The sequence below is a fragment of the Anas acuta genome, chromosome 5, assembly GCF_963932015.1.
Source record: "Anas acuta chromosome 5, bAnaAcu1.1, whole genome shotgun sequence".
NCBI classification, from domain to species: Eukaryota; Metazoa; Chordata; class Aves; order Anseriformes; family Anatidae; genus Anas; species Anas acuta.
Genome location: NC_088983.1, coordinates 53,948,739 through 53,973,551, shown reverse-complemented (window position 1 = coordinate 53,973,551; position 24,813 = coordinate 53,948,739). Strand labels below are relative to the sequence as shown.

The following is a 24,813-nucleotide window of genomic DNA, read 5'->3' as shown; positions in this document are numbered from 1 at the left end:
GAAAAAGTCAGAAATAGACAAGATGGCAGAAATACGTATTCCCTGTAAAACGGATGCATTAGAATATTGATAGTGAAAACAAATCTAAAATAATCCATGTTCAGCGAATAAGCTCTGCAATTACTAGAACTCTTTCTAGTTTTAATGGATGAAATCCCATCACAGCCTGTGCTGTGCTGTTGCAGTTGCAATGTAAATATTACTGGTTACAAACTTTATGTAGTATAGTTTACTCTCTAGATGTTGTATCTTTCTCTATGAACTGCTTTTAACTGTGGCTGGTTGCGGAAGCTGCATTTTATATCTTGCTATCTCAGCAGTTCTGTCTTCCATAAAATTGCCAGAAAATTACCTATCCATGTTTGTGTTCTTGTTAAGTGTCTTCTTTGGAGGGGAGAAAAAAAAAAACTGAGGCTTTAATATTTTTTTGATGCAAGTTACCATCCAATTGATCAAATCAAGTCTGGGTTGGAGTTTATAGATAGAACGGAGTCTTAGTTTCTTCTCATTAAACGTGTATGCCACATTAAATAATGCCGTCTCAAGGTAGAAAACTTACATGTGTGATACATCATCTGTTTTGTTTTCCCCCTTGCAGCAGGTACTGATCAAAATTTATCAGCTTACACAAGTAAAATGTCTCAGCTTGCAGCGATCGCTCAACATCAGCTGGAAGGACCATCAAAGTAAGTTTGCAGAAGCGTTATATTGACAAGTTGTATTTTGTCACTGACCATTAAGTTCAAACTATACTTGTTTTGAGTCAGGCAATAGTCAGCAAAAAACAATAAGCCCTGATAGTGCAGGCTATTTTTTTTTACTTACTATTTTCTGTTTAGTGGGTTGAGACACACAAGTTCATGGTAAGTCTTAGTATTACAGAAAATAATTAGTATTTCTGAATGAAGATATTAAAATACTTGTTTGGGCATTTTTGTTTGTTTCTTTTTTTTCTTCTTAAGGAAAGCAAAAGGGATGAAAATGAAATTGCCAAGATCCACTTTGGAAAATAATCTGTCCTCACCTGAGGTAGCCCCCAAGCCTGAAACTCACACTGCAGCACCCTCTCAGAAGTCAGTCCTCACTCAGCCACTAGGTGTCTTATCTCCGAGCCACAGTTCAGTATCACCAGTAATACTACCTCAGACTCATTCTGGCGTTTCATATGCAATATATCTGCATCCTTCCCAAGCCCACACTGTGACAACATACAGCCCAAGTTTCACGTTACAGCCTCTACCATGTGCTAATGTGACAGGAATTAAGAGTATTAATTCAAAAGTCTTAAATGAAATAACCACCAAGGAAGTGGACAATCACATAGCTGCAGATGATCCACCAAAGTCCTTGACATCTATGCAATCTGAATCTTCATCACAGAGGTGCCTTAAAAGACCACAAGCATTACAAGAGAATAATTTGATTAAAAAGTATAGAAGTGATGAGGAAAGCCTTGATACTTCTGTGGTAAGTTTTGTTGTTTTTTTTTTTTAACCTGTTCTATAGCCTAAAGATGGTGCCACCTTCTTATTTCAAACTGATTTAGGAGCCTGCCCAATGTTGTCCAATTTGTAAATTAATCGTAAAGAAGCCAGACAAGGGAGTAACCTTATAAATACATAATCCTTTAGCTGACTATAGAGGCATTTGTGCTACAGACTTGTATAACTCTTGCAGTATAAATATTCTGTACTGGAATTTCAGAATACCTGTTCTTTTACCTTTGAGGAATAATTTTGGAGGGTATGCAAACAGTTAAAAGATGAAGTTGTGGTTGTCTGCTGTTTCTGAGAACGCGTCAAAGTGTACAGATATCTTCAGAAAGAAACAACTCCCAAAACATTTTTTCAAGACTTACCTACTTAAGAATATGATTCTGGAGCAGTTCAGGTTACTCATCTTTGTAGAAGGGTTGACATTCATTCTTGGCTTTGCAGGTGTTGGGAGGAAAAGTAGACACATGAGAGTTACTGGACAGGTAACGTCTCCCACATCCTGACACCTTCTAAATATTTCTTTCCAGCGTTGTACTTCGTTAACGTTTTAGGCATAATAATACAGCACAGTAAGAGAATAAGAGGTTCAGATAGACTTGATGTGGTTGTAGAAACTAGGTCTGGATCATTTTCCACTTCTCAGTTGCTGAATGTTTTAGTGTCTGTAAATTATCAGTCTGCTTTAAATTGTGCTTGTCAAAACAGCCGTGAAATGTTACTAGAGTGATGTGGCTGTGTGTGGTACCAACTATCTGCCTGCTGTGAAGGAACAAGAGGGGATAACATAGAACTGTTTCTCTTACAGACTACAAGTTTTTATAGCACAAACTCTCTTTTCAAACATATGAATGTTGTCATAGACCTGTAATTGAGAATGTCAAGTCCTTCCCAATGTCTACCTTTGTTTTCATATATACTTTTTTTTAAAGGGAGAGTCCGTTAAAAATGAAAGACCACCTTCCAGTGGCTCACAAATGAATCATGAAACGGACAATTTCCAGGAAGAGAAACAGAACGAATCTGAAACATTAGACCTAAGTGTGGCAAGTTGCTCTGACCAGTGTAAAAGAGCAGATGCTCCAGAAGATGACACCAGAACCAAACCTAAACAAGACATTCCTGTGGCATTTGCCATTCCTGCTCATGAGGTAAGCTTTGTCACGGACCGCAACATAGATTGTCATTACCTAGAAAAACACCACTTGGAACAATTTGCAAAAGAAACAGAATTGTAATGAACTCCATCTATATAGATTGCCTTTAGTTGGATTATCTTTAGTGTGCTTTAAGAAAAAAACTTAATGTAGGGCCATTCTATTTCTGAATTAAGTACACAAATAAGAAGTAGTAAAATGACTTTCAGGCTTTGAATGGGATGAAGACAACTAAGCCTAAGCAGACAGAAGCAATGCTAAGATACTATACCTTCCTAGACTGTTGTTTGTGTACATTTCATTTCAAATACTTTCATTTACAGTGGAATCTATGTAAAATTCTGTGTTCTGCACTTAAGACTTCCTGCTACAGAGAACTTGAATATCAAGAACAGTTCTGCTGACAAAAACAGACCTTGTAAATGCAAAAGGATTGTATAACAATGTCGTAAAAAAACACAATCCTGGAATGAGATGACATGATGACTACAGAGTCCAGGTGCTTCTTCTGTCCAAAAGTAGTATTCCACATAAGGATTTCTTTTGTCAAGTCTAATTGTACTGTGTGGACTGACAGTTCCTCTCCCAGGATATCATCCGGGAATTGAGCCAGTTGATTTCTGTGGACTAGAACAGTCTTGTTTGGCAATGTGTGGCTGTTTGGCAATGTGTGGCTGAGACTACCTTCAGTCAGAAGTTAGTACAGGCATGGAATATAGGAATATAGGGAGGATAAAGAATAAGGTGGTGGCAAGGGGAATACAAGTTTGTAGAAATACTTGCATGTTTGTTACATCTTTGGGGTAAAGGTATGTCGTTTTCTTTCTTTTTCAGAACTTTTTTCCATCTGGCTACCTTATTCCTCTAACTCACTGCACCCACCATGGCAATAAAGCAAGCCTTTCTAATAAAGAGAAAGCTGGGATATGTTCGTTACAGCACAGTTCCTTCAGCTCACCCCCTGCTGGTGAGTACTAAACAAGATAGGTACACAGTTGTCTGGTTCAAAGGACAATGAGCCAGACTGATCCTACTCAGGTCCAGAAGACACAGTGTAAGAGCCTCAATTCTTAATTCCTTAAACACTTGATTTTTCTGTTTCAGGTGTCATTCCAGTGACAGCATCTGAACTGAAAGCAGTTAACATTCCTGCTTTTCACATAACATCCCTGAATATAATGCTGTCACCAACTTCTATAGCTGCTGCTGCACCTGTACTAAGCAACTCCTGTCTCACTTCAAGCAACACCAGTTCTGCCCAAAATCCAAATTCTTCAGTTCTGAACTTTACACTGCAACATGTAGGACTAATACCTGCTGGTATGCAAGTTCCTGCAAATCCTGTTCTTCAGCATGTACCAATCTCTCCAAAAGCAGAAAATAGTAACCACAGCTCAGAAAACACGAATTTAAAAGAGGAAAAGGTAAGTAAAAACATTGCAACTTCTTTGACTATGTGCCCAGTGGGAAATAATAGTGCAGTAATTCCTTTCTGCAAGTAAATTTTTTAAACCAATATTTTTTCAATCTTGATTTATAAATCACTAGTGACCACAAAAAGCAGTGAAGACTAGCATAAGTACAATGTAAGTGAGAGGTTACAAAGGAAGAACACATATCCTAGTTGTTGAGGATGTGGAGCCAGCTGGAGAATGACAAGGTGTGAAGAGACAACTGTCTTAGAAGATTTTGGATGAACCTGAGATAACATATCCTTAAAGTAACAGATCTGTTACTTTATCTTTCCTTGTCAATACTTTCCTAATTTACTCTCAAATACTTAATTGTAGCTTTTATTCATAGGATAGCAGAGCGTTATAACAGAATCTTGTTTCCTATGGAGTTTTCTCTGTGTAATATATATAATACTGTATTGCCTAAGGTCTGTTTGCGCTAAAAATAGAAGACAGATTTGAGAAAGCAGTTTCTCTATTTAATCCATTTTGTATAGATATACATATTTCAAGGAAAATAAATAGTTTTATTTCTCTCTGTAGAGTTGTTAATTTAAAAATTTCAGGAAACTGTTTGCTAATATCCTGCAGAAACCTAAAACTGTAATTCACTTTTTTTTTTTCTTAAATGAAAGTAAACTCTCTCTCTTCTCTAGCCTAGTGTTCCAAAGGAACCCGAAGAGCCCCAGACAACAACAGAAATGTTTTTCCGCACACCAGGAGGGCCAAACACAGTATCTACACTGTCTGCAAACTCAGATGGTACTGACAGAACCTCTCAAGGAACCCTATATATTCCTCAACGAAAACTTGAAGTGTCAGAAGACTAGTTTGGGGATATCAACTTGCTGACTGTGTTAACAGGCGTAATTACTGATAACACACTGCACACAATGAATTGTATTATGGACAAAACGTGTTTTGGCAAGACTGCAATACTGGAATAGCCTTAATGCTTTAGAATTAAAACTGGCTCTTAATGAGAAAGTTAGTGTCTAATATTTTTTCCAAAAGACTTACTTAAGGAATTATAGCAACAACGTTATGTATCGAGTGTTTTCTGTGTTGCTTTTCTGCTATGCAAAGTAACTGAAATTGCCTTTGTACAGAAAGGTACAGTCTGTCAGTACATATTTTGCACAAAGAAAATACTGTGAGTGTGTACATATTTTGTTTTAACAAAAAGACCATAGTTAAAATTTCTTTTGCTCCTATGTTTGATAATGCTCTTTTGTAAAGTTAGTAAAAAGAATCTTAATCAAGTTTTATATAAGTTAAGAATTATTTATACTGCATTGTAAAATCAATTTGTTCAGATTCAACTTACATCAAACTGTCAAATTTTGGCAGTTTTTTTGTTTAATGAAATTAAATTACTGGAGTTGAGTAACATACTGTACTGGACTCTTTTTAGGGGTGTGTATAATCTGAAGAAAGGGACAATGGTATTTCATCAAAAAGGTGCATTTCAGTACCTCAGCCTCCATTTTTCAACTCTCTGTAGAGCTTCCCCATACTAATTAGAGGAAAATTCTCATGATAGTTAGGAGTGGAAGTACCGAAAGTATTCCATCAAGTGCAGTTGAAATGTTAAGGAATGGAGAAGTAATATAGCTTGGGCCTCACACTAACAGCCAATTTCAGTAAGACTAGGTAATATTACCTTGCCTCTGCTCTGTTAGAATTTGAGCCTGATACTTGCTGTGTTACACACAGGAAATAGGTACTCTTAATAGTGGACAGGCTTCAAGCCTAAGCTGAAGTTTCTTTACTATTTTCCCAAAGGCTTTGTATCTATGTGAAACAGCTCGTGACAGAAATCACACAGACATGGTTCCTGAAGCACCAGCTCCTCACTGTTACAATGTAAAGTCTGGCTTCTAGAAGGAGTGAGTTCTGCCTCTCTTGAACTTCCCCAAACCACTCCTGGTACAGAAGAAAGGTGGTAGAATAAACTGTAGTGAGAAAAAAAAAAATCAAGTCTGAACCTCGGAAAACCCATTCACAACTATCGAGATGAGCTAGATTCTTTCGAGTTCAATAATGTTCTATCTGCTCTTGCCCCCAAAATAATAAGTGACAAAGCAGAAACCACCTTGTGCTGCAAATACTTGAGCAGAAAAAAAATTACTAGTTTTATACAGAATTACATAATTCAAGGACTTGTCTCCCTGAATTCCTTCCTTTGTTAAAACTAATTTTTTTTTTTTTTGATAGAGATATCCTAAGGCAGAACTTTGGTTAAAGCTTCACTACCTTTTCCTTCAGTCCACCTTAAGTTTTAAACACTGCTCTAACTTACCCTAGCAGAGGATCAATGTATAACACTATCTTATTAATCTTTCATAACAGCCTGCCACAGCAGAGGCCATAATACTGCTCCATGAAATGTTTACCTTGTCCTTAGCCCTAATCTGCCTGGATCAGCTGTGAAGCAGAAGTTGTAGTAACGCTATGCATGTGTAGTACATGTATGGCATTTTTTTCCTTTACTGTGCTGTATGGGGACATAACGAACATTTTAACTTAAACCATCAACAAGGAAGGGAAGAGAAACCTCACAGAACAGAGGTCTTGCCTCAGCCAAGAGGCAGCACAGTTCGTTTCCACTTTCTAGCTGAGATCGATGTCAGCTTCTGAGTGTTGCTTCTCCCCTTCTGCAATTTTAAACAGTTTAAGTTAAGCCACGCGTGTTTAGATACATACACTGGAGTCTCTTCAGTGCTGAAGGACAAAAGATAAAGCCTCACATTCATCTTAGATGACAAGGAATAAATTAAATTAAATGAAATTTAAGTAAAGTCCAGTGTATGTGCCTTCCCCTGTGAAACGTGCCTGTCTGCCCAAATTAGGGCAGGAGAAAGGCTCTAAACTACTACAGTAAAGCCCAAGATTCAGGATTGGGCTGGCAATGAAATACAGTTAAAACAGCTAACAGTAAAACTGACTGGCTTGCTTTTTAATAATATGAAGTTACTTTATCATACAAAATACATCTGACAGGAGAACTATGGAAATACTCCTACCTAAGGGGGAGAGAAGAATACAAGCTGGAAAACCGAGCAATTCTCCCTGCAGCAGCAAATAGAGTTCTTTTTCTTCTCCAGCATGATCACTGATCAGAACAATCTTCCTCACACCTCGTTCTATCAGTGTAGCTGTAGAAGTACAAAGGCGAAGGTTTATAGAAACTTGCATTATTTGAAAGTACAGAATTTTTGGCTTTGGATAGTGCAGCTGCCAGAACAAGAAACTGCAGTAATTAGGCTTGAAAAAAGGTCTTGTCACAAACAGTGCCCTATTGTGAAAAGCTGGACGTATATTCCCACTTGCTGCCTAGTGTCCTTTGACTCCTATCAAAATGCAGTTGCTTGCTTTTTCCCGCAGGCTTTGTCATACCTAGCACTTTGTTCTTGTTCACTTTGCAGGCTGAAAAGCTACCATCTCCCTGTTCAAAGTACTCTATTCCCCAGAAGACCTGCATTTCACTCTGACTAGTCGAGCTTGTTGCTCTTTCTACGTGTCTAACCTCTCCGTAGATGGAAGCTCACTACCTCGTTTACTGTCGCCAAGCTCTAGGAAAGTCCCTCTTTTATGACACGGTGCAAATCCATCCAAACACGTGATCTACCTGAAGACAAGAGTGAAGGTTAACGAACACTCGACTCTCTCAAATGTCAAGGATCCCAATTTATGAAGCACCAAGGGTGCAAACACTGGGTTCTCGTGGAAAGCTTTAGTGCTTGCCATGCACTAGCAGTGAGCTCAGTCACGCCCCAGTCCCTCCTTGCTACCAGCTTACAAGAAATGCTCACTGCCTGTACACTGCAGCGTCACCTCTGCATGCAGCCTTATTTGATATAGGCAAAAGAGTTCAAGAATTGCCCAGGGAGAATGACCAAGAAGAGGTCAAGTCCTGGTCTCCTGCTCAAGAAAAAACAGGTCCCTAACTCTGCATCAAGGACCTGTCTCTGCAGTAGGAAATCTTTGCCGGACTCAGCAGTCAAGGGATCCTACAGGCTCCTAAGAGCTTTCAAAGTAGTCTGAGTGAACATGCCATTAAAATCCCAAGGTCTGACAGGGATTTGGCATCTCAGCTCCCTGCATTTCCCTGAATGTCCCAGAGTGGGGACCTTCAACGTCAGTCTGTTCAGTTTTCAAACCCTAAGCTGGAAGGGCTCGGTCCTTTCACTCACCACAAAAGTCACAACACCAAAGCAAGTTTCTTAATTTAAAAATCCTTTTAGCAAACAAGAATTAGCTTCCAGATTTTCAAAGCTCTTAAAATAAATGCCTGTCAAAAAGGAACTTTAAGTGCTTCATACTAGGGTTTTTGCATTTCTCATACAGCTGTGGCATCATCCGTTTCCGAGGGGCTCACTGAGGCACAGCAAACATTTACTGCCACAGTGGTAAGACATGTTAAGCATCATGCATATTAACTAGCTATCTTAATGCCTAAAAAAAGGTAACAATTAAAAAATGATAGGAAAAAAAAAATCCCTGAACTCTAAGAGCTTCCTCAGACACACCATTTACAGGTATCAAGTTATGAACTGCTCAGCTGAAGGAAATTTTCTTTGGTTTAAAGCTGTTGAATTCCAGAGGGGTTCCTACAAACAGCTTTACATATGAATAACTATAGTTATTTTGGCAAATTATTTTTTGCAATGTGACCATTCACGACTAAATCCTCATTTTCAGGAACCACTATCTTATGTTCCGCATTTAAGCAATGCAATAGCGACTACAAAACTTTACTCTTTATTTATGATCTATTAGGCTGCATTTAGGAATGCCCTCTAGGCGTCATCTGAGGGGCTGCATTGTTGTCCACCTACTCACAAGTGGACATAAGGGAACAAAATGCCAGGCTTTTGTCAGAAGTTATTTTCAGCTCCATGATAGCAATGGCATTGCTCAGATCCCTGAAGCCCTCTCTCATTCCCCTCCCCTCCCAGCCTATAGGGCCAGCAGTGGTGGGCACCGCATTTAAAGAGTGCAGGAATCCTTCCAGTTCACATCCTTGGAGGCACAAGAAAACAGGGAAAAACATCAAGCTACTCCGGTAAGTACGCTATATGGGGTTCTGCTGGTAAGGGTTTGGGTTTTTTTCCCCAACAGATAGCAAAACTTGCTTATTGCTTAAGAAAATGCATAGCAAGCCCTACAGAGTTGACAACACTATTTTAGGTTTGTAGCAGTCAACTGATAAGAGATTCGTCTGGGCTTCTCAGCCTACTTAGTAGCTACTGGTGTTACAAGAACAGGGCTGTGGAGATCCTTGTTAATGAGGCGCGTGTTGACTATGTGCGGGACCAGATAACAGAAGTTTCAGAAACGTTAAAATTGTTCCAGAACTACCTAATTGTGTTTTCCACAGCTAGTCCACGTATATATGCTTTCTAAAGCATAAAAATTTACCTGCTCTCAGACTTTCTCAGAGAGAAGTACTCTAGAAAAAAAAAATATTTAATGTCAGTCACTAATTGGTTTTATATCAAATAAAAAAATTTCTATGCAAACTGGATAAAAAGAAAAAGGCAAAAAAAAAAACAATGTGGGATGAAAGAATTCAGCCACTGACCACACAAGCATTAAAGGGCAGCATGATCAGCAAGGTACTCAGAAGAGCCACAATACTTAAAAAACAAAACATTGCTTACTTTGAAAAGCTATCCATCTAAAAATCAAATTATCTCAAAAAATAAAGCCTTACACCTATATAAAATAATTGTGCCTGATCTCAATTATCATGGCAACGTTTTACAGCCTTTAACAGCTTTGCTTGCCACAAAAAGACTTAGTGCATGACTATGGGCATAGAGGAGGAAAGGAAGGAAAAATGAAAGCTGATAGCAGAGGATTAGCTCTGAAAAAAGGAACATCTCGTTTGTACAGCGGGATGCAGCTTTCTGCAGCCACATGAACCCATGTGAAATGGTGAGCGCGCGTGCAGGGGGCAGGAAGGGTTGGGTTTTAGGTTCCTTTTTGAAGTCACAACTAAGTACCTGGTTTTAGTGTCAGGGTACCTTTTGTTTTTTGGTGCCAGCTTAAGTTTCTCTCAAAGCGTGCATCGAGACATTTTTAACAGCAATACAGCATTACTATGAAAGAAAATAATAGATAATTAGGAAGGATACGAAGATTAAAGCAGAAGTTGCAGGCACAGGCCTTTTTTTTTTTTTTTCTCCCTATCGGCTTTGCCCATAACGTACTTCATGTCATGTCACTTAAAATCTTTTGTTTCAAAAGCACTCATGGAACTCAGAGTCAATGAAAAACCAATGTTCATCTTCCCACGTCAGTGTGGAAGATCCCATCCCTTCATCTCTACATGTTGGTTTACCACAGAAATAAAGGAAGAAATGCTAGCCATCACAAGATCATGGTGGAGGTTGAATATATTACACTAATTGACCTAAAAATTGTGTGTATCCATAGTCCATAGAATGCATTAGAATGTAAGAAATATGATTATCAATATATAACAATACTGCCTCTTTCATTACGTGAGCTCACTCCTCAAATACAAACATTTCCTCTATTGTAGATTTAGTCTGCTAAGACATACAACGCTTTCCACATTGGATTAGATTTTGACCAAAACACCTTTTGGCGTTTCTGGATGCTGCGGCAAGGATCGTGCTTTACACTGCAGACACATCAAGATAAAACAGAACATTTTGAGCGCTAGCTAGAGAGAAAGAGAAAACCTATAGTGGCATTTTATCACTACTTCTAAATAGAATTGAAATGCTTCAATATTTTTAAAGCAAACAAAGCTTTTGCCAATAAGGAATGCTACACTAAATAACAGTAAAACTGACAGAGAAAAAGAAAATCAACCAGAAACATCAGAAGACATTACCACTCCTTCAGAAGAGACACTATAGATAGAATTCAGTTGCCCTCAGTGCCATTTTAGATGTCCAAAAATACTCAAAATGTTCCTAGGAGGCCAACAGATACAAGACAAGGCTGGTGAGGGAAGCTGGCTCACTGGAGCAGCAGCCAGAGGCCCGGCAGGAACTGCACGCAATGTGATGAGATCCCCACATATACACAGCGGGATCCAGCTCTACCTTTTCTATCGAGGCTATTCGAAGGTCTTTCTTAACACAAAGGAAGCTGTGTTTTTTTATCCCCACGGGGCTGGTGAGGTGAGCAGCGCTGAGGAGGGCTGAGCGAGTCACTGGCTGTCACAGGACAGGGCAGCAGCAGCGCTGTGATTAGATACCAGAAGGGAGTCCTGCCCACACTGACATTTCCCACAGACTTCCACAGGGCGAAGAATTCCCAGCATAGCCTCGATGCTTGCATTTCAGCGTAGACAGCGATTTCATTTTATATTATTCTTTGCTTCTTATAAAAGAAATCAGTGTTTTTATGCTCCTAACCAGGTCTGGGCCAAACAGCCCCAGCTAGGACTGAACCAGAGATGCAAGGCACAGTGCTCCTGCTGGCCCTGGTTCAGCCCCTACACCACAGCAGGATCAGTGAAGTGATCATGAAGACCTACATTTCCCATTCTGTTTATCTGCTTCAAAGGCAGCCTGTAGCACATGTGGCACCCTGAGATAACCCTCCCAGCCACACGATAAATGATTTCTGCCATTCACACAGAAATTACTTGAGCTCTAGACTATCAAACACAGAAGCATTTAGAAGGGAAAACCTACTATTTTGCAAACACACACCAAAATTACGCGCAATATCTTTTTGCACCTACACTGCACTGCCTAGCACTATCTTCTGCTCCTCTAGGAAACTTCTAAGGCCACTACCTCATCCACTTCCCATTTAGATCAATGGATCTAAATATATTTTTGGATGACACTCTTATCAATAGTACTGTGATCAGTGACACACGCTCTGTGACAGTCATGTTACAGCTAGATTTGTACAGCATGCCTAATAGCCCAGGAGAAGACAACTCACATTTTTTTCATGCTTGTGAAGAGCCCAGAAACACTTCAAAGGCTCCTTTGGTCTGAGGCAAGCCTATATAGTGGTGTTACAATCTAAATAAAGTGAAGCACGTATCCTTGGCTGCATGTCCAATGTGTAATAAATTCTACTCCGTGTAGTAGCTGCATTTTGAAATTGAATGATACAAGCTGCTGAATACTACAGCAAGGCCAAGCATGCTCCTCCAGCTTAACAGTACCAGAAGTGCCTGCCAACAAGGGGTAACACTTATATTTTGGTGATCTATGCTAAAAAACAAACAAACAAACAAACAAACAAAACATTGCTAGCAGTCCCTGTAAATTAGCCAGATTAAGATGACAAAACTCAGGGTATTTCAAATGAGTTTAGATACTAGCACCAAATTTAATTAAGTGGAATTAAGACTTTGGGTATAATTTTTGCATGACAAGTAGGAGGCTGAGTTCTATTTGCAGGTAATGCAGACAGAAATGGAATTTAATGGCTTGCAGTAATCCTGCTGCACAGGCAGCATCTGCAGGGAGGGCCACTGCCGTTCTGCATTCAGGGAGATGAATAAAGCAAGAACACAAGGACTGTGGAGTTGCCCTGATCCCTCACCCGGCTATTAAGCCAGCCAGTGCAGACATCATGCCATCCACTACCACTCTTCCCGTAAGGATTCTGGCATAACATTTTTACCGTGACTTCTTTCTCCTACAGCTTCCCATCAGGTGATGCCAAAAAAGCATGGAAAATGTGTATGCATGCCCAGTCATGTAACTATAATTAGCCTCAGGAGCAATGGTTCTTCTAAGAGCTCTAACCACAGCCTGCAGCTATCAAGCATTATCAGACTTTCAGAGATTATTTGTTTCTTTCAGCTAATGATGTAATCAGAATTACTTTCCAACAAGTCTGCTGTTGTCACAGTTTGAAATACTCTGTGGGTCTCTGAAGGGAACTAGAACAGCAGAAGCAGTTTTACTCTGTTGGTAACTAGAGGTGCAAACCACGCTCTTCCCAGGCAGCTGCCGATGCTGCTGCAGTGGGTACAGGATTCAACTGGCTGCTTGAATCAAAGGAGATGCTGTGAATGCAAAAATCTTGTTTTAATTTTCAATCACAGCACTGAATTTTCTGTCACTGCTCTTCCTTCTCTTAAGATCTTTGACAAGTATTACTTCAATTTTAAAAGAAAAAATAACACCGATACAAAAAATGCTTTAAAAAAGGGAGAACATAAAATGTCAGACAGAGAAAAGATTTTACCGAAGTGAAATATTTCTCCCTATTCCCTTTTCTCCCATTTAAAAGAAATTGGATAAAGATTTAAACAGCACTATTTCATTAAAGCATTGCAGAGTAAGAGGGAAACGAATTTATCATCCATTCCTTGCATACAGTTATTCTTATTTATTTCAGCTACATCAGATCTCTATATTGTATTTCTCCTTCTTTCTTGTTACATTACAAATAAACACAGAGGCAAGCTGAGCTTTCCTCTCTCTCATGCATCATTAGGGTTTTCTAGCTGTCAGAGCAGCAGGAGAACTGACAGGGTCTGAAAGAATTTAATGGAGCAGTTGCTTTATGGCAGCTGAGGACTAGGCTGATCGAGCTAAGGAGCTGGTTCCACTAAGCCAAAATCAGCATCCCAAAGGAGAGCCTGGGTCTTGCAGTAGGATGTCAGATATGCTGTCTACTGCAGGTAACAGTCACAGCAGTGAATGGGGGATTAAATGGGGTTGGGGATACACTAATAACCAGAGTACGACAGTGGATACGTCAGGATATGCTAATATCTGGGTTGTTATCAAACACTGATAGTTAAAATGTGCCCACACTGCTGCATCCTCAGTGCTGTTGCTTCAGCATGAGCACACGCTCCTATGCTACAGTCCTGCCTTGGTTTTGCCTGGTACTGTTGCCTTTTGCTCTAGTTGCATGATGTTTAGCATTAGTACCAGAAAGAACTCCCTTCAGCTGCAGATTAATCTTGTAGAGCTGGCAGGTAGAAAACATTAATTTCATTCTGAAATTTAGCAGATGTGGTACAGAAGTCACTGAGATTATGAGTAAATGGGATGTTAGAGTCATATGTACAGACACTGTAAAATGTTAGGGTAAAATGCAAGCTGTTTAAAGTAACAGCTACGTTACATCACTGCTATGATAATTTCCCCTCTCTTACATGACATCAGAAGAAAATTCTCAGGTGGCAGACTTGATTCAGTAGTGAAAACCTTTTCTTATTTAAGAATATCTGATAGTGGATTTAATCAAATACAACTGGGACAAGCAGGCTTTGAAAGAACTATAATAAGAAAATGACTGGCTTTCCAAGAAGGACAAAGGAGGCCCGAGCCAGGAGCTTGGAACAACCTGATAATACGACGTGCAGATGACAAGATGACGTTCCAGTCTTTCCAGAAACGATGACTCAAACAAGAATACAGAAGGGCAAACCATAGGCTGTGGTCATTTCAGACGGGTGATAGCACAATCGTCAGGAAGGGCACTTACTGTGCCTGCAGTCAGGTGGTGTGCGTTCAGCTCCGGGCTCTGTCACTGTCCTCCTACATGACCTTGGGCAAGGCACTTCAATAGTAACTGCAACAGTAAGCACTACTGCCTTTCTCTCCCATCTTTAGATTTTAGCAACAATTGACGAAGGAAAGTACAGCTTAAGCATCTTAGGAACCTGCCATTACTTTATAATAACTTGCTGCAGCAATAATCCTGCTGCACAGTGACCATGGTTTATGAGGAACTCAGAAAAGAAGAACTTATTTCTACTCCAGCGTCCTCTGAAATAACATCATACAGTTGTTCAGCTACAAGGTAGAATTTATCCAGCTCTTCATTCATCAGAGAATGTGACATCATATTGAAAGAGAAAATTGCCTTTATATATATATATATATATATATAATTGCCTATATACATATGTCACTGAGGAAGGTCACGCTTTGGAAATGCATAATGCATAATACAGTGTCTCTTCACACAGCCTACAGACAATATTTTTCTGTAGAGAGTTTAAGGTCAAATTCTATCCAAAGTTTTGCTTTTCAACTCCTGTAAAGCTTAAAAGTGTTTGTTAGCCTTCGTTAAAATTTGCCTCATCAGCACAGATGAAAAGAAAGCAAGAACTAAAGGGAAAAGGCTGTGCTAGGATAGAAGGGAGGGCAGGACTGAAATTAAATGACTATTTGTTGTAAATACAGCCTAGATTCACTTCTCCAGAAGACGCAAGAATGACCCTATAAACTTGTTACCGAAACACCTTGCAATTGTTTAACATATTTACCATGTACTGTATTTACATGATTGCATGATAAGGAACGACCTTATTTACAAAAGAGTGCCATGCAGAGGACCGAGGCTGCCCCCCGAGAGCACCAGGCTGGTGCCCTCACCCCGTGACCTGTCTGCTGTGACATTCCTCCTACAGCACAGATACGCAGCGTGTCTCCTCCAAGAGCCATTATGCCAGCCACTGTCCCAGCAGCACAGAAGGTCTCCCCAGGTCTGCCTTCCTACGCAGGGCCTGGCACGCAGACCTGTGCTGACTCTCAGCTGCCATCTCACCTCTCTGCTAGCAGATAATTACGAGTGCTATGGTACAGTTCACCCGAGCAGATCCTGGCTCGGGGCCACCCCGCAATAGCAGTTCACTGGTGATGGTGTTGGGAACAATAAGGGGAAAAAGAAAAAAAAAATCAAGCTGTTCTGTTTAAAATAACTCACTTTTTCCATTGCATTTATTTATGCAATTTGATTTTATAGGTTTCCCTTTGCATACAAGGATGCCAAACTGGGGAGGTGGAGCCAAATGCGGTGCCTGCGAGAAGACAGTGTACCATGCTGAGGAAATTCAGTGCAATGGAAGGAGTTTTCACAAGACGTGCTTCCTCTGCAGTAAGCTGGGCTACACTCTTTTAACTTCACACTATTTTCATAGCTCTGTAGAGATCATCCCTAGTAATTTATTTCGTATTAACTTGCATCCAAGCAGAAACACAATAAAGAAGCTTCATATTTGGCCTAACTCAACATGTTTGCCCATGGAACACCTACAGCAGGTCATAAACAGCACAACCAACACACAGGACAGTAGCCACAGCCAGTGTCAGACTCAATTCCACACAGGGAAACTTTTGTAAGGCTTATACATCTTAGTTCTGACAAAACTCAAGGGAGAGAGCAGTCACGAACTAATCCTGCTACTTCAAGCACAGCACAGTGAGGCTCACTCTGGAATGACTCCCTAGAAACCTAAGGATCCCATGGGGCCAAAGAAAATATTCCTACCATAAGCAGCTGCACCTTGCACATACTGCGTGCAACACTGGAGAGGGGAACGAGACGAGTGAGCAAAGCCTTGAGCACGTTTGTTCAACCCCAGCACGTTTTGATTAAACCTCTGTAGAAAGTCAGTTTTGAGTTGAGGAATCCTTGTATGTAAGGATGATTAATTAGTTTAGTTCCAGAGAATAATCCACTAAAGATGTAAACTGGTTCCCCCACCACTTTTTTTTTTTTTTTTAAAGCAACTGAAGGATAGAAAATGATTGCAATTTTTCAGAACCAGCAGTCAACTTTCTGAAAGCAGTTTGCTACTCCACATCAGCTCTCAATCATCAAGTTTCAATTTTCTAAGCCTTTGCCACTGGGCAATGTCTCTCTCAGGATCTTGACTTCTCTTTTATGAAGCATGATGGTTTTTGTTAGGGATGTTAGAGCACTGCAGAAATATGGTATCTAGGTAAATCTTGAAGAAATCCTACTCTGTCCCACAGTGTAGCATATTACGGGTTTCAAGTTTGAAAGTCTAGAGGAACTAAACGAAGAGTGCTCTTGAGACAGAAGTATGTCTTATTAGGATATTATAGTAGATGAGTACTTTTATAATTAATCCTAAAAAAAATGCACACAGAAAAGATGAAAGATTATCTCTTGCATCAAAATCTCCCACCAACACCCTGCAAGTACTTCAGTCTTCTCCTTCCCCATATTTCCTACAGTCCCATCTCACTCACGGTTTTCCCCAGGCATCTTCGATGTTCAGCAGACAGCTTTCTCTACAGATGAGTTAGCACCTGAAAAATGAGAGAGAACGTATCACTCCACCTCTGTTTGCCCTTTGTGAAGAGAGAAAACAATTTGATAAGAACTAAAGATAGCTAAATAATGTATTTTGCAGGCAATTGAGATTTAGGACCTTTGCGCTATGAAGTTTAGCACAATTGATAGTACCGAATTTATTTTTTTACCCTCCTTTCCTGGATAGGTTGAAAATTTTTCCTTTTCATAAATGAGAAAGCTTTTACATGCTTAGATGACACTGCAGCACTGTACGGGACCAGTTCAAAGGACATACATGAGTCTTGTTTGCCCTTCTCCCCATCCCCTGCAAGTGATGCCTAAAGACTAAGAAAGAATTCCCTCAAAACATGTTGTAGTTAATTGACTGCCTCCAGCCAATTCTTACAGATGGTAAAAATCTTAGTTTGGTAAAAACTAGAGACTGCTTATTGCTTCCATGTGCTGCCTGTAACAATTAGTATTATAGATCACAGAAGCTACAGGGAGAAAAGCATGGATGTGTTAATTATGATAAAATATTTAATTGACACTTATGCTTTAGTCAATGCTAGAAAGCGATATGCAAAGAGAAGTCAATTGAATAGACTCTCCAGTGTCTAATAAAAATAAAAAGCTCTCATTAACTGTGACACAACAGGATATTTTTCTCATATGTGCATTCTCAGACACCTAATATTGAAACATACATGATTGAAGTTTAAGCTTCAATCTTAGCACAGCTGATTTTTTTTAAACGACTCATGATAAACAACAAGCATTCATTAAGTCTGCTGTTTGTATTTTTTTTGTCTATTGTACTCATAAGTGTGAACTAAATTATTGATAGGTTAGATACTAAAAAAAGGATTCCCAGCAGAAGTATGTCTAAGGTCAAAAATTAAAGATGCAGCTAAGCCCAGCTGGCATGTGAGAGGTATGTTAATTGGCTTTATGTTTCCCATGATTCACATACGCTAGCTTTGGACCAGATAATTCAATATCTTGTATCATGTTCGTGGACTTCTCAATGAATCAGTTAAAGGATTTCATTTCTCAAGACAAGAAAAGACAAGAAAAAGTCTTCTCTGTACCCATTCTTGGGTACAAAAAACAATTTAAATCAACTTAGTTGAGCTTTTATTATATCTGACCTGGCACATGAAAAACACGAGTATTTTTGGATCACAAAGTTAAATTTGGGCAAAATTACAGGCAATTCAAACCAACCTGTTAAGACAGTAAGAATGAGATATGTGGAACTATAAAATAACGGTATCTGTACTCCATAGTTTTTCCCTACAGACAGTTTTTAAAGCTTCTTTCCAACAAACCTTTCTCCTTGCACAGATTGCTGTTTACGTACCTTGTTTCCCTGTCAGGTTTTGCTTAAAACACAGCTGTGACGGACATTTGGCAGGATCTCTCGCCATAAACCTGAAACTTCTTAGTGCCAGCTTGCAAACAGTATCTGTTAGCAGATGACAGGTCTCAAAGTTATTTCAACAATAGCACTTCAAGGGCTTTTGCTCCATCTGTTGTGGCGGATTGATACTCTATCCCTACAGAGCCAGAAATAGAAACACTTTATCTACTGCTAGAGTTTCCATCATCCCTTAACTCCTGCAGCTAACATAATTATAATCCCGAAGCAGAAGAGACTGCGGCACAAAGTGATCAAGTTCACACATTTACAGAAGCCCCTCATTTTATTTCTGTTAATTAAACAAGTCCTTGCAAATTATTTTCCCATCTACACACTACAGTGATGGAAACAAAGCTCTAATGTCACCTTAAATCCTTAAATTCTGACTTGAATGAATTTGAGAAAAAACTCACAGCAGGACAGTTAAACATAGGGGGAAAAAAAGGACTAATCAAACACTCAGCTTTACTAGAGGCTTGATCTTCCATCCATTTTAAATACTTGTGCAATTGACATATTTGTGTTACTTATATGAGCTAAGCAACTGTTTTCCAAGCTATCAATGGGACACACATGACTGGAGAGCCCTTTGTGGTATGTACACCTGGTCAAGGGAAGTTGAAGAGAACATTATTTCCCTACACTCCGCCACTCTCCTCCCCCAGTAACTACTATGGGCACACTGAACAATTTGTAAGAAGTGTTTTGTTTTGTTTTTAGAATTATACTACAAAATCCTTTTTTTTTTTTTTTTTTTTATGGGCATTCATAACCGAAAGCTTCATCCTTTCTTGATGGGGTGGGGACTGTCTCACACTGAGTTTCCAAACCAGCGTGGCATACACAGTCACCAAGCACATGAAGACTGCCACTACTATTTTTTTTACTTTCGTTATTGTCCAGGTTTCCATGCATATAAAGTAAGGAGATTCATGCTGGCCTGGTAACAGGGTTTGGTCATAAAAAGATGACCAGATTTCAGATCAGCAAAGCACCCCATCTACCTTACCTTCCATGCACATTTGCTGAGAGAAAGCATGCACAAGACCAAACTTAGCTATGTTTGTTGGCTCAAGATGTGGACTGTGTTTCTCAAAACATAGATACTTGTCTACTGAGACCTCAAATAAGCAGCTGTTAGCACTCATTAACTTTGATCCTTTCAACTAGAGGCTAGATTTAAAGTAGTGACATAGAGAGTATAACTTGCATTCCATTATGCATGTGGTGCTCCTGGGGCATCTTCTGTCCAAAAGTCTCCAAGACCTTTTCTGGTGAGCTAAGCCATGTGGTATTTCTCCATAACAAATACGACTAGCAGGAGGTCCTTGTGGTCTCAGAAGCTGCATCATCGTATTCTTGTCATCCTGGAAGAAGTTGAACAGAGTTGAGAAAATCAGGTATTTGGAATCACTGCTTCCTCTGGCACTACAGCCCCAAAATGATATAAATAAAGAAAAAAAAGTAAAAAATAAGTTAAATACATACATATATATATATATATATATTTTTTTTTTTTTTTCCTGCTTGATTCTGACTGGACAGTGCAAGTATGTTACATTCTCTTTTTAAAACTTGCCAGCCTAAAATATGACAGGTTGGCATGAGAAAGCCACTCCAGATTCAGGGGAACTATACGGAAAGGTGTGGATGCACAGTAGAATCGACACCCCTACAACCTCTCCCTTGTTTTTAGGGTTTGGGAGGATTACTTCAGATCCATCTTCGGCCTCACAGATCTAGAAAAATTGTCTTGACAAGCCCAAGATTTTTCTGGGGTTAGAGTGTAACTGAAGAGCGCAAACATTGTGTGCGTGAACAATTACATCATCAACTTCTTTTCCTGCATTTTTTGAAGATGAACAAAAATAAACACTAACTGTATTATTCTGAACCACGTTAATTCAATTTTGAATATGCAAATGTTTATCCGTGCCTCTCTTTTCCTGTTTTTAGTGGCTTGCAGAAAAGCTCTGGACAGCACCACAGTAGCAGCTCACGAATCTGAAATCTACTGCAAAACTTGCTATGGAAGAAAATATGGTCCCAAAGGCGTTGGCTTTGGACAAGGGGCAGGATGTCTCAGCACTGACACTGGGGATCATCTAGGCTTGAATCTGCAACAGTGAGTTAAATCCCACTGACAGCACTGTTTGTTTTTCTGATACCACTTGTCACTTAGTGGGGTATATATGGTATAGAGGGATATTTTATTCACTTCGTAAAACAACACACAGTATGAGTGGCTGAACAGAACTTCCTACAACCTTTTCTTCAGTGGACACAGCAGTGTACCATTTATTAATAATTTCTAGTCTCTGTAAGCTCTCTTCATGAATTTCCTCCTCCTTCAATTGGCAGCAGCAGCCTTTTTATGCCACAACAAACCTACGCTGCAATCACTGCAATTGTAATTTGCCATGAGTAGCACTGTGATAAAGATCACATTCACCGTAGAACATGAGAATTTTCTTTATCTTATCAGAGTCTAAGATACAGTTAAGTTTTACTGTTAGACAAATAATCACAATACCACATGCTGTTACTCCTCTCAATACAGAAATAATGTTTCTAAACCCTCCCTGTGGCTTGAACAATACTTGCAAGCACACGGAGAACATGACTGAATGAAGGGATTCCCATGGGATAGCATCTTTAAAAAGCCTCAGCTCCACATAATTATGTCTGACAGTACATTTTTAAACTATTTTCCTACAATTCTCAAAGCTGCACATTTCAAAATAAAAAATGTTGTCTTCTGCTATTACTATAAGGGAACTCATTAACAAATATGCTAGGCAGGTAATAATAGCTCAAATAACTTATTTAACTGTACTCCCAAGTAAGATATACATCCACTGTGGACAGAGTTCAGCATCCAGAACTGTTATGTCCTGTAGATTTAGTGACCTGTTGCAGTCCAACAACCTGATAATTCACAAGTAGTTCTGTCAATGACTTTAAGCAAGCACAAGGGCATAAAGCACAAAGTCCAGAAATATAAAGCAAAGCTATTTTTCTGATGCTTTTGACCCCAGGTCACCTAAGATCCACGGTTCCTTGTCAAAATGTTGCAGTGAATAAAAATGAAACAACGTAAAAGAGCATGCAAAATCAAGTTGTTTTTTTTCGTTAGTTTGTTTTTCAAGATCTGCTCACTGAGTACTAGCAGGTAGCCAGTTACAAGAAGTGGGGGTCCTTTGTTGAGAGGCAGAAAGAGAAAAAGAAGCAAAAAGAAAATTTATTTTTTACTTCCACTTTTCATTAAATGTGGCTACCATTAGCTCCATTTGCTCAGTCCAGTACAGGAAATATCAGTGGCTACGGTATCAGCTTTTCAACTATGCAGTACAACAGAAGGTCTTTTCCAACCTAAGTGATTCTGTGATTCTACAATTCCAGTTTCTTTTTTTTCCCCCCTTTTGCATGTCCTAGACCACTAATTTAGTATTTTCCCCCTTACAAAAACAAACCATACAAACAAAAAACAAACACCACAACCTCAAATTTCTAAAATGAAGATAGCATTTTAAGCAGTATTTTAAAAACACTGAAAACTTCTGTTATAGGGGGTCACCCAAGCCTGCTCGCCCTTCTACACCAACTAATCCTTCAAAGTTTGCCAAAAAGATTGTCGATGTGGATAAATGTCCCCGCTGTGGCAAGTCAGTGTACGCTGCAGAGAAGATAATGGGAGGAGGAAAAGTAAGTAGTTACTAAAACACTAGGAAAGAAGCTTTTCAAATGGAGATAAACGATAGCTAATCATTCCCTGAAATCTTTACTCAGTCTTGATGAAGAAAATATGAAGATGATTTCTTCATATTCATAAGAAGATGATAACGAATTGGTAGAGTCTGATATATCGCCTATCAGGTTTAAAGTCATGTGCTCCTGCATAAGCCTGAACTTTCTTGTTGATGTCTGCGAAACAACCCTTCCTTTTTGGCTGCTGTACAGGCTGCCTCCTCTGCGACCATCATCCCACTAACATCTCTTGGAATAGTTCTAATTTAAACATTTATTTGTAGTGGCAAATGCAGAAGTATTAAATATTATATTATTCTAAAGATTATATTAAAAAGGTTTATTTTCTTTGACTAAAAAAAAGAAAAGCCAGCATCCCGTGACATGCTGACCCTCTGCTCTAAACTCTCGCTAGAATATTACCTCCACACACAAAGGGAGAGGCCACTACAAGAGAGCACTATCTAAGGCTCTCTGCGTTTTACTAGAGCTCTATTAACAAGCAAGTTGCTAGGTAAGATGTTAAATAATAACGGGATAATGAAGTGAGATAATTAAAAAAAAAAAAAATCTAGAAGGACAAGAAGTGGAAGCCTTATGAGCAAGAAGACAGTTTTAGGCAAAAGCAACAGTTAGTTGTTTCTTGCACCTGCTAGCAGTGCATTTTCTGTAACACACAATGCATTGTCTTCATTTCCTCAGCCTTGGCATAAGACATGCTTCCGCTGTGCTATTTGTGGCAAGAGTTTAGAATCTACCAATGTTACAGACAAAGATGGAGAGCTCTACTGTAAAGGTAAGGATTGCAATGACCTCAACTGAGTTATCAAGTCAATGTAAGATTATTCCCTTTAGACCTAGTATTGCCATCAAGATTTACTGCTGCATGTTTAACAACTACGTGAATTTTCATTTTATTTTCACAACTTTCCAAAAACAAAGAAAGAACTGTGGCAACATTGCAGTTGTATCTTCTAGTATGAACATTTCAATTTTAAATCTGTAATTTTTCTACAAATACAACATCCTCTCTGATCTATCCTCAGGCCACCTAACAGGAACACTGGCCATACCTGCTTGGCAAATTTTAGTACGTACACAATCTCACTCGCTCATTAAAAAAATAAATAACTAAATCACAAATATACAGGTAGATCTTTGAAGGTCCTGATCCTAATTGGAATTCTTGCCAGGAAGAATTAAAAGATACTTCTGCTATATTGGTTGTAGAGAAGAAAATGTGTTCATGCTAAATTATATATCCAGATATTCTTCTCAGATCAACAAACCTTGCAGATTTCACTTATCTATGCAAAACAGCTTAAAGAACAAAGTATGCCAGGTTTTCATATCCTACGCTAAACGCTACAGAGAGTCCTAAAAAATACTTAAGTTGGGCACAGTCTGACAACAGCACGTAGTCAAATAGGCATATTTTGAGAAAAATGCTGACAATTATTACTTAAACAGAATTGTGATAAACGAACATGCATACACTTAGCAATACCCAGTTAACATGGCATTGCTTAAACTACCGTCAAAGCTGGCTGGACTATGCTCTAGTTCTTTTAACCTCCTTTGAAAATCTCTGATGGTCTGGATGGATGGAAAGGCAGCTTTAAAGAAAACATTACCTAAATCTTGGATACACACTGTTTCTGACTTTTTTGGAGAAGCTCAGATGTGACACTTCTGTTTAAGTCAAATGTGTTTCACTATTAGACTCGACACTATTGAGAAAGATATTCACATTTCCTTATTTTTATTAACTTGTATTTGGAACTAATACTAAAGACACAAGTCCTTTATCTCGACATGAAAACATTTCAAATACTATTTACCCTCCTCCTTCTTTTGCAGTTTGCTACGCAAAAAATTTTGGTCCCAAAGGAATTGGTTTTGGTGGCCTCACTCAAGCGGAAAAGAAAGAATGCGAATGAGAAGTGGATGCAACAGATTCTGCTGTTGATGTCAGCAGATAACAGTTGTAAAGTAAAATAAAAACATCACATATTGCTAATAAACTAGGGCATTTGTTTAATATCCTCCACCTTGCAGAAAAAGCTTGCAAACTTGTATCTTAAGAAATTCTTAGAATAGCCTAAAAAAAATTACAGTGATGAAGTTAGATTTACATTTAGAGCAAATAAGGACATAAACTTCTGTTCAAGGAATATTATTGCTTCTTAAACTACTATTTACCACATTTTAGACTGAACTTTGAAAGACTCAGCATACTGTCCCATTAAGACAGAGATATCTTATGGATCACACAGTGGTAAAGGTCAGAGTGTTCTGACTTAGGCCAGTTTCCTAGTGGTGTTTTGAACATTTTGATGTTATTCGTATTATGGCAAAGTAGATGTTACTCACTTTGAGACGATTAAAAAGTACCTAGAATTCTCTCTCAAAGGGAGCTATTTCTTCAGAAATAGCAAGTTTTCTTAGAGTACAGCGTTGTCAGTTTTGTTATTGTATGTTTTCAAGCTACAATAAAGTACTCATATTGCTTCACA

The 24,813-nt window shown here is 39.0% G+C and overlaps 2 protein-coding genes and 1 long non-coding RNA gene across 3 annotated transcripts in view; 2 read left to right on the top strand and 1 right to left on the bottom strand.

Moving 5' to 3' along the window:
- The window catches only part of E2F8 (E2F transcription factor 8), a 10,987-nt gene extending 5,497 nt beyond the window's left edge, over positions 1–5,490 (top strand). Inside the window, exons 8-13 of the mRNA XM_068684896.1 lie at positions 599–686; positions 963–1,467; positions 2,426–2,644; positions 3,485–3,617; positions 3,755–4,074; positions 4,761–5,490. Of these exons, the coding sequence (XP_068540997.1) occupies positions 599–686; positions 963–1,467; positions 2,426–2,644; positions 3,485–3,617; positions 3,755–4,074; positions 4,761–4,934 (1,439 nt within the window). The 3' untranslated portion in view covers positions 4,935–5,490. The remainder of the gene's footprint in view (positions 1–598; positions 687–962; positions 1,468–2,425; positions 2,645–3,484; positions 3,618–3,754; positions 4,075–4,760) is intronic.
- LOC137857846 (uncharacterized) lies at positions 1,837–20,379 on the bottom strand. The gene is made up of 3 exons (XR_011097287.1): positions 18,491–20,379; positions 17,082–17,141; positions 1,837–1,929 (listed from the first exon to the last, which is right to left on the bottom strand). It is a non-coding gene; the product is annotated as an uncharacterized lncRNA (long non-coding RNA).
- CSRP3 (cysteine and glycine rich protein 3) lies at positions 9,017–24,813 on the top strand. Its single transcript, XM_068684931.1, has 6 exons — positions 9,017–9,172; positions 15,829–15,960; positions 20,507–20,675; positions 22,120–22,255; positions 23,000–23,093; positions 24,158–24,813. The coding sequence occupies exons 2-6, from the start codon at positions 15,849–15,851 to the stop codon at positions 24,235–24,237; spliced, it is 591 nt and encodes a 196-aa protein (XP_068541032.1). The 5' UTR covers positions 9,017–9,172; positions 15,829–15,848; the 3' UTR covers positions 24,238–24,813.